At 36.3% G+C, this 10,351-nt stretch overlaps 1 protein-coding gene across 1 annotated transcript; it reads left to right on the top strand.

The window, feature by feature from the left end:
- Positions 1-2,007: 2,007 nt before the first annotated feature.
- On the top strand, positions 2,008-5,456 carry LOC120133061 (nicotinamide adenine dinucleotide transporter 1, chloroplastic-like). The gene is made up of 9 exons (XM_039149719.1): positions 2,008-2,243; positions 2,326-2,421; positions 2,548-2,654; positions 3,129-3,177; positions 3,318-3,427; positions 4,101-4,195; positions 4,320-4,408; positions 4,483-4,577; positions 4,723-5,456. Exons 1-9 carry the CDS (start codon positions 2,174-2,176, stop codon positions 4,957-4,959), a joined length of 948 nt encoding a protein of 315 aa, XP_039005650.1. The 5' UTR covers positions 2,008-2,173; the 3' UTR covers positions 4,960-5,456.
- Positions 5,457-10,351: the final 4,895 nt, after the last annotated feature.

The following is a 10,351-nucleotide window of genomic DNA, read 5'->3' as shown; positions in this document are numbered from 1 at the left end:
TCGGTCAACTTGTTGCGCTGATGGAGATGTTCGGTTGACCACAAAAACGGTACTGGAACACCCAAAACCCTAATTTGCCTTCTTATTAGGTCAGACACAAGTGGACCAATAGGGTTTGTGAATATTTGTTGGGCTGTAAATGTAACAAATATAACCCCAAATTAATAAACAAATATATTTATTATATAATAACAATCGGTTGAAATTCAGTGTCTTCAATCGTAAAATAATTTCTAGAAAATGTTTTTCAGAAAAATGTAATTTATTTTATGAAAAATATTTTTCAAAAAACGTTTTAAAAAATGTAATTCATTTTTCATATTTCAATTTTCAGAAAACCAATTACAAAAAACAAACAGACTCAAATTTGTATTACAAAAGCTTTAGTTCAAGAAGTCCTACATTCATCACGAATTTTATTTATTCGTGGAACGAGTCATGTTTCGGTCTCGTTAGGACTGCTTATAAAAATGCTTTTGCGTCAAAAACATTCAATTTAGAATACGCAAAGGATGGTAGGAAAATGAAGACAACAACAACAACAACAAAACCCAATTCCCATATGTATGGGGTAAGGGGGAGGTAGGGTAGTAGGCTGCCCCCAACGCCAGGTTGAGAATAGCTTCCGTGAAAGACCTCCGGCAGTCAGAAAATTAAAAATATAGATAAAATGCAATGCATGTATAAATAATTACATAAATACATAGCTAAACAGTATTCATATGCAGTCATTAATATCATATGTGCTTCTGTAATGGGGAGTAATCCCTGCAAAATAATCCCTGCGAAAGAATCTCTGCATATAGACAGAAACATAAGACCGGCTAAATTTAACAGAGGAAACATGACGAGAATGATACACAGAATACAATTATAGCAAGCCCAGTTCTAATCTTTCATAAATACCAATAACAGAAAAGTATAAAAAGTAAAAGTCATGGAAATTACTACAAATGCATTTAAAAGAAGACAAAGATGATACACCCTATAGATGTGACCCACACTACTCGACTACCCTAGTCTTAAGCCTCCATAATTTCCTATCATAGGTCATGTCTTCGGTAAGGCCTAAATCCATCAAATCAGATCTCAAGCAGTCTTCCCACTTCCGCCTTGGTCGTCCTTTCCTTCTGGCACCGTCGACTGTAATCGACTCTACCCTCCTGACCGCATCCGACGGTAGTCGCCTAAGGACATGCCCAAACCACCGTAGTCTTCCCTCCCTCAATTTTCGGAAACAGACACCACCCCTAAGGACATCCTAATAGCAGAGTTTCTCGTCATATCCCACAGAGTCCTACCACATGTCCATCGAAGCATTCTCATTTCTGCGGCCTCTATCCTCCTTACGTGATCCTTCTTGGTTGCCCAACATTCTGATCCATACAACAGCGCTGGTCTTATTGTCATTCTATAAAATTTTCCCTTAAGTTTTAGAGGCACCTTCTTGTCACACAAAACTCCAGTAGCGGCTCTCCACTTTAGCCATCCCGCCTTTATACGGTGTGTAACGTCATCATCTACACCCCAACTTTATGTATCATAGACCCTAAGTACTTGAAACAATCCTTTGAGGGAAGAACGTGTCCTTCTATGCATACTTCTACATCTTCATCGTTTTGGTTCCCATTGAAGTTTGAACATAAATATTCTGTCTTTTCAATATTGATCCTTAAACATTTTTCTTCCAAAGCAGTCTTCCAGGTAGGAAAATGAAGAGAAAACACATAACAAGAATATTGATAGTTTTCCAAAATGCAACAATTATTTGGCAAATTAAAGCAATTTACACGGTCAAAATTATTGTCAAATCGCAACAACCACGCAGGCGGCTTCGTGCAAACTTTGCTTTGCAGTAAAGATTATTAATTTTCTCTGGATTGGACTTTCTACTTCACTTGGGAGTGGGGACCCATGTATGGCTGATCTCTGGGTGAGAGACGAGAGGACGATAATAGCCAAACAAAAACCTAACGAATTTTTGAACGACTTAACATAACTTTGACGATTTGACTCGGTCATTCGCAAGCCGACGCCGACTCGTTTCCAAAAGATCTATATCCTCTGGCAATGCGACTCTGGTTCTCGGCGATATCCCTCCCGAGAGAGGACTCCTTTTCTTTTTTGGCTAAAACCTTCGCTTGTTTACAGATTCATATAAAAAGTTCTACAAATGACCAATGATTCACATGCCCCGAATCGTAGGGATCTCCTTTGCAATGCCGCCGCTGGTGCCGCCGCCGGTATGTAAAATACTTCTATATATTTTCCTCCAAGACGATACTCTGTATCTGAGTTTTGGAGTTTTCTTTTGCTCACGTGTAGGTGCTATTGCTGCGACATTCGTGTGTCCTTTAGATATTATAAAGACTAGATTCCAGGTTCATGGGCTTCCAAATCTCGGCAACTCAACCGTTAAACGTATGTAATACTGAATTGCTTTCATTCAGTTTCAGAGAGTGGGAGAAACAGAGAAAAGAATACAATAATGTTTAAGGCTTCTGATGTCTGACTTCTTTTTGTGTGTTTTTTTAATTATTTAATCAGGTAGTCTTATAGTTGATAGCTTGGAACAAATAGTTCAGAAGGAAGGTCTTCGTGGTATGTACCGTGGGCTTGCTCCTACTGTACTCGCTTTAATTCCTAATTGGGCAGTAAGCTTTTTATTCTCTGTTTCTATTTTTTTATCCGTTCCAATGCTTTTTAGCAAAGCATTGCTTAATTTCACAAAATACACAAAGATAGCCTAATAGAGAAAGAGTTTTGAGATTGAAATATCCATCGTAGATGTAAATCTGTTAAGTATTGAAATGATAAAATTATGCCTTCTAAATATGTTATTTTGATCATGCAACATGATAGTAATTATACTTGCTGTTTCCTGTCCCAATCATGCATAACACTATTCTGGAGAAGTTTAGGTTTACTTTTTGAGGATTTTATTGTTGAAGTAATTCAAATATGAAAACCACCTATTTCTTTAGATTTCTGTGGTTCTTTTCTTTATTCCAGATCAAATTATTAGCCTAGATGCAGAAGTGTTTAACATGCCTCAGTTATTGGGATTCACATCTTCTATCTATTTCTGCACTGCTTGCTTGAATTGAGGGATTCCGTTCTTTTTGCAGGTATATTTTCCAATGTATGAGCAACTCAAATACTTTCTTTGTTCTGATGGTTAGTCGCTAGCCTATGGATTCACAATTCAGTCTTATCATAGACCATTTATTTCTTCCTTTTTACCTTATTTTTCTCTATGCTTATCTTGCAATTTTTCTTATCAATTTCTGATCGACTTCTTCTGTGTGCATGTTTAGATGAGAATCACCATCTTACAGTAGGTGCTAACATGCTAGCTGCAGCTGGTGCTGGAGCTGCTACAACCATTTCCACAAATCCACTTTGGGTAGTGAAGATAAGACTTCAAGTGCGTGTCTCAACTTTATGCACACACACACACGCATTACATAATGGCTTATGATGAAGTTATACACACACTATGTAATGGCATATGATGAAATGAAAATACTAACTCGTGCCATGCTCTATGCAGCAATCTTCACTTATATTGGATTTCTAAGTTATCTTGCCTTTTATTTCATTCCAAGTTTCCAACTATTGTTTGCTATAGGATATGGAAACTTTAACCTCTAATCCTTTTGTTGCTCTTTATAAGTATGTCTCCCCACTGCCTACAAAGTAAAAACCCTGAAAGTGTGGAGGAATCAGGAGGCCCGTTCCAAAGTGAAATAATGATCCTTTAGGATGAACACAAGAATCTTTGAATAAAAATAATAATAGAAGAGAGACCATATATGGTTTAAGCACACTAAAGAAAGTGACTGCCTTCATCGAGGGCTCAATGACCGGTTTGTGTTATTTAGGCTACTTGACTTGGCTTTATAGGTTGCATGTTATTTCGGAGTAATTCCTTTTTATTATCTATATCTATCTATACATAAAAAATCAAGTATGCTTGGTTCTTTGTACTACTACTACTATTATTATTATTATTATTTCAACTGTATTATGTTGCTATTATAGATAATAGCTTTGAACTATTTCATTTTGTGCATTGATGTTCCTTTTTTCCCCAATAGACTCAAGGAATGAGAACGGAAGTGGTTCCATATAAGAGTACGCTTTCTGCTTTGAGAAGAATAGCTCATGAAGAGGGTGTTCGGGGTCTATACAGGTCTTGTGTCACCATTCATAAGGAATTGATAAATTTTTCTGTTTTCTGTGCTCTTAAGTTGTTTTTTTGCATGTTTTGATTTGAGAAATGATCCATCGGTGTCTAATTTTTGCATGATGAACAGTGGTCTTATCCCTGCATTAGCTGGTATCAGTAACGTTGCCATTTTTTTCCCGTTATTTGAGAAAATAAAATTCTATTTGGCTGATCAAGGTTAATAATCTATCTACACAATTTAAGTTGCTTATACTCGGTGAAAAGTTTTTAACTTTATGAGGCCTTAGCAGAGAAAACCACAACGGATAAACTCAGTGCACGCGATGTTGCTGTTGCAACGTCAGTTTCCAAAATATTTGCATCCACATTGACTTACCCACATGAGGTATGATGTATGTGTTCATTCTTTAATTTGCCATAGCCTATGTCTCTAAGAGATGCATTTATACACGTTTCTTTATACATAGCGGCAGTTTAACATTGTAAGCTGATTAGTCTAGCACGCTTGCATTTATTCTCTTACAATACAGGTGGTACGCTCAAGGCTTCAGGAAGAGGGAAATCACTCCGTGAAACGTTATTCCGGTGTCGTTGATTGCATTAAGAAAATATTTCAGCAAGAAGGTGTTCCCGGATTCTACCGCGGGTGCGCGATAAATCTTATCCGGACCACACCTGCAGCTGTTATCACATTCACCAGTTTCGAGATGATTCATCGATTTCTTGTCGATCTTTTCCCCCATGATCCACAGCCTCATGCATTGTGAGGGTGCATTGTTCTCAAACTAGGATATACCCACCATCTCTCTTGGCATTTAACCGGGCAGAGTGAATACATTTTCACTGGTTGTATTCTTGTGGAAACATTTTTACCAATATTCATTCAAACATCATCTCCTCGTCCAACTACTGCAAGATCAAAGCTTCCTGAGGAAGGTAAGGTGTGGTTTACTGACTACGATAATGACGAAATTGATACATGGAGAGTTAATTAAATGCATTCGTAAAGGGTTGGTAGATGATTATATTATGCTTTTTCCCCCCTAACAAAGTTATTGCATTTCTGTTTGTATCTTGAATCATTATTTTGTCGTTCTTTTGACCACTCCCAAACTTCTTCCAGAGTACATAAACCATGTAATATTGATTGTAGATAGTTGCTAGAAAGGCAAGTTGGGGCTAGTTGAAGAACTTGAAATTTGCTTGTTCCTCGGGGAATTGGCCCCGGACCCTAATCCATTAATGGTAGTGTCTAGGAATCAATTAAGAGGGTGTAAGGATTTGAATAAAAATTTTCTATCCCTCCTTGGTGCACCTTTTGGTGTCCCACAAATAATTTATTGACACATGTATTAGTCTATTTATTCCCTTGATATATTTTTACTTATAATTCACTCACTCACGTTAAACATCAATTAAAAGGATTTAGTGAAAAGATTCTTGCTGCTAATAAACTCATCCCTAACTCCAAAATAAGGAAAGAACAAGAAGTCTTCTTCTTTAGCACTCCACAGTTCTCATACCTTCTTCTCCCCCATCTTCTATAAAAATTATGAATCGGGCTTGCAAATAACAAGATTCTATCTTCTAATTAATTCATCTCTAACATCAAAATAAAGGAAAAAAACATATTCAATTAAAAGTAGACTCTGACATTATAAATTTTTATCGGTTGTTTATTTTTCCAGTAAATTTGGTGCTAAACAAAACTTAAACTTGTCTTCTTCATTTTCATAGGTTTAATCATCTCATGTTTTCCATATTAATATTGTATAATTTTAAATAGAACATGTAATGTTAAAATAAATATATTTAAAAAAAACTTAAATAACATCATTACTGGACAACAATACTAGATTTGGAGGTTGTTAATGACATTTTCTTTTCTTGTTCATTATACTTTATTTTGGATCAAATTAAGATGTGGAATTCTTGATAAGAAGACTTCTTGTTCTTTCTATATTTTTGGGGTTAGAGACGAGTTTATTAGTAGAAGGATTTTTTCACTAAATCCTTTTAATTGTCAAGTAACGTGAGTGGGTGAATTATCCGTAAGAAAATATTTTTAGGAGAATTAATGACTAATCCATGTGCCAATAAATTATTTGTGAGACACCAAAGAAGGGGCATTCGTAAGGATTTTGCATCCTCAAGTGTAAAATTTGAAACCGAAAGATTCAACTTGGGGAAAAGTTAAAAATGGAGAATAAATCTAACTCAAGTGTAAAACCCCATTCTGAAGTCCACTGAAAATGGGAAGGAAATCAAATGAATGAAGAAGTCATGGAAAAAAATAACAAAACCCTAAATAGGGTTAAGTATAAAAGTAGGATTTGACTTTTGGTCGTAAGTGGTTGATGTTTCATTGGATCGTGACAGAGAAAGCCATGTTTATATATTGACCTCTCATTTGCATATTGCAACTTATTCCTTAATTATACGTGTGTGATTCTAAATTAAGAGTTCAAGGATATTGATAAAAAAAAAGCCATGTAACGTATAATCTGTTGAAAGTTATTTCGTAGATTATAGGGTTAAGATATTAATTTTGGTCGGAGTTTTATCTCATAATTTGCTTATGATTTTCATTTTATGAATTAGTCAGAGCTCTCGATAGAATTAAAAGCATGTTATTAAAAAAAGGATAAAATTAAGATCCTAGATAATATTTAATACGATATTTCAAATTTATGAACATGAACAATAGTTTTTGACTAATAATATTTTATAAATTTCTCTCTTTTGAATGGTTTTAGATAATTAAAAGATAATATTTATTCAAATGTTTTCTTAGGCTATTAATAACACATACAATCTGTAAATGAATTTTTCCGAACTCGAAACTTGAAAAATAACAATTCCTTAGCATGATCAAGGGCAGGCCGTCGCAGTTCGAAACGGGACTGATTTATCGGCATTCTACAGCTGCAGTTTCGAAGGATACCAAGACACTTTATATACTCATTCCTTAAGGCAGTTCTACACTTAAATCATTTTCTCTCTCCGATGATCGACCTATTGTTTTGGGGATTTTGGTGGGGGTTTTAGGGTTTGGCCATTAATGGGTGGGTTTGATTGATTTTTGGCTAGGTTTTGGGTTTTGATTGGCGTTTTCATGGAGTGAAAGAAGTTGTTCTCGGGGGCGGAGGAATATTCATTGGATTTCTTCCGCCTTGAGCTTCGCGATGGTTCTCTGATTGTGAGTCCTCCTTCTGGTATTTTCGATGAGGGAATCTCGGAGTGGAAACTCACTATGGTTGGGCAGTTCATCGATTTTGCTCCGAACTTTGGTGTTATGCAGAAAATCGTAGAGCTGATGTGGGGCAAGCACTCGACGATGAAGGTTAGTCTTGCAGAAACTAACTTGTATGTGTTTTCTTTTGCGAATGCTACCACGAGGGACTAGGTTTTGGAGAACGGTCACTGGCACATTCAACACAAGCCACTGATTTTGAGGAAGTGAGAGTCGAACTTGACGAAACATAGTTTGGATTTGGCAAAAATGACCATATGGATGCAATTTTTTAACATTTTCATTGGAATTGTACTCATAAAAGGGGATCAGTTACGTTGCAAGTGCGTTGAGGATCCCATTGTATATGGATTCCATTACAACATCTAAGGAACATTTAGAGTATGCCAAGGTCTGTCTAGATGTGGGTGTTGGATATAGGGTTCTAGGATTGATCTTTATTAAATTGAGGGATGATTCTGTAGGGGAGGTGAAGATGGTAGTGCCATAATTTCCTCCGTCCTTCCCTCACTGTAAAGTTTTTGGGCATTCTGATAAATCATGTGTTGAGGCTAAGCCTGGACAACAGGAGTTGAGAGTTAAGGAGAAGAAGATGGTTGGGGTTGAAGAATCTACTAAAGACGACTCTGTGGATTTGGCTAAGGTTGATGAGTCTACTAAGGGTATTCCACATAAAGATATTATTTCTCAAGATGAGGTAAGAGGGGTGGTTGCACAAGGGTGTGTGGTGAGTAGTGAGGTCTCTGGGAGTGTTGAGAGATATGTTGAACATTTGTTGAAGAAGGCTGGTAGAGGAAATAAAGGGGAAAAGAACAAGGTTGTATTTGTTGGTTCCTTTAATAGATTTGAGATTCTTAACTTTACTTTGGAAGAGGGTAAAGTTGGGGGGCGTAAGCCTCGATTGGCTTCACAAGGTGTGGCTGCTATTTTGCAAGATATGAAGGCGAAGAAGAATGACATGGTGTATAAGAGCAAAAGGGTCAGTGGTGTTGCTGCAAGTTTAGTAAGAGGTATGTCTATACACAGTTCCTTATGACTATAATATTTTTTGAATGTAAGGGGTTTTAATCACCCCAAAATCAGAGTAGAGTAATGCCTAGAGCTGAAAAACTTAATGTAGAAGTCTTTTGTTTGCTTGAAACTAGAGTTAGAATTAGTAATGCCACTGATATTGTTTCTAAATTTGCTGATGTGTGGGAGTACTGTTGGAACTATGACTATGTGGAGAATGGTAGAATTTGGGTCTGTTGGAAGAAGGGTTTAAACTTTTATATTCTTCACAATCAGACTATTTCTATCAAGGGAAGTTTAGGGGGTAAAGATATTGTGGTCATTGTTGTTTATGGCAGTAATGATTGATGTGTTAGAAATGATCTTTGGCAGCAGTTGCAGGATATTATAGATAGAATTAGGGATTTTCCGTGGGCGATTGGTGGGGACTTCAATATCACTATTAATATTGAAGAAGACTCTAATCATGGGAAGGTTGGGGTTCATTTTACTAATGATATTGAAGACTTTTAGAGTTGCATAGGAAGGTTAGGGTTAGTGGATCACCCTTATTTTGGTCCACTCTTCACCTGGTCAAACAAATAGGAGGCTAGTTTCTTTGCCATGAAACTGGATAGAGTTCTTATGAATGATTGTTGATGTGATAATTTTTCTGAATATTGTGTGGAGTTCAAAGCCCCTGGGGATTTTGACCATTGTCTGGCTGTTGTGTAGTGTGACAAGGGTAGTCTGGAGTCTAGGCTAAAACCTTTTAAGTTTTTCAACCTTTGGACTCTTCATCCTGAGTTTAGAAATATAGTTAGGGATTCTTTGAGTGAACATGTTGTTGGTGATCCTATGCATGTATTATTTGGAAAACTAGACTTAAGTTTAGGTTGAAAGAGTTAAATAAAGAGTATTTTTCTAAGATTTCCAATAGGGTTGCTGTTAAAAGGGAATAGTTGGCCAAGCATTAGATTTTGACTTTGACTAAACCTAGTATGGAAAAATGGAGATGGAGAAGCAATTAGAGAAAGAGTTGGATGACCTTGAGTTGGTTGAATACTAGTTCTATATGAAAAAATCTAGAGTGTATTGGTTGTAGGAAGGTGATCAATGTACTAGGTTTTTTTCACTCTCAGGTGGCTATGAAGAGGAAGAAAGATACTATGAGAGTTTTGTTTGATGATAATGATAAGAGATTAGAAACTTTTGACTCTATTTCTGCTGAGTTCATTAGGTTTTTTTTCAGAATAGATTGGGAGCAATTATGAGAGTATTAGAGGATGTAGTGTTGATAGTTTAAGGGGTTGTTATAGTGGTTCTACCTATTGAGGGGAAAATGGCTCTTGTTAAGAATGTCGTTGAGGAGGAAATTAAGAGTGCCATATTTAGTCAAAGCAAAGACAAGGCACCAAGGCCTAATGGGTATACCAATGGTTTCTTTAAAATAACTTGGGATATTGTGGAAGTTGATTTTGTTATAGATATTGAGCATTTCTTTGCCACTGCTAGACTGTTGTCAGCCTTTAATGCAACAACTATTACCTTGATTCCAAAACTTCCTAATTCATACAGGGCTAAGGACTACAAGCATAATTCATGTTGTTCTGTAGTTTATAAGACTATTACAAAAATTTTAGTGAATAAGCTAGCTGATTACTTTGTTGGTTTAGTTTCTCTCAACCAATCAACTTTTGTGAATGGTAGGAGTATAGTGGATAACACTCTTCTTACTTAGGAGGTAGTGAGAGGTTATAGAATAAGTGTTATTTCTCCAAAAATGTGCTATTAAGGTGGATTTTCCAAAAACCTTTTACTTCATTACTTGGGACTTTGCTTTAGCTACTCTTGAGGCTCTTAAGTTACATGTATAGTTTAGGGACTGGATTAAGGCTTGTATCACTAACTCTAAG

This window comes from Hibiscus syriacus, unplaced genomic scaffold, assembly GCF_006381635.1.
Source record: "Hibiscus syriacus cultivar Baekdansim isolate YM2019G1 unplaced genomic scaffold, ASM638163v2 tig00110576_pilon, whole genome shotgun sequence".
In the NCBI taxonomy this organism is placed as follows: domain Eukaryota; kingdom Viridiplantae; phylum Streptophyta; class Magnoliopsida; order Malvales; family Malvaceae; genus Hibiscus; species Hibiscus syriacus.
This window is presented reverse-complemented; position numbering and strand designations above follow the sequence as displayed.

Coding starts and splice junctions, on each gene's coding strand:
- LOC120133061 (XM_039149719.1), top strand. CDS start 2,174: ATGACCAATGATTCACATGCCCCGAATCGTAGGGATCTCCTTTGCAAT. Junction 2,244..2,325: donor CGCCGCTGGTGCCGCCGCCG/GTATGTAAAATA, acceptor GCTCACGTGTAG/GTGCTATTGCTGCGACATTC. Junction 4,409..4,482: donor ATTCTATTTGGCTGATCAAG/GTTAATAATCTA, acceptor AGGCCTTAGCAG/AGAAAACCACAACGGATAAA.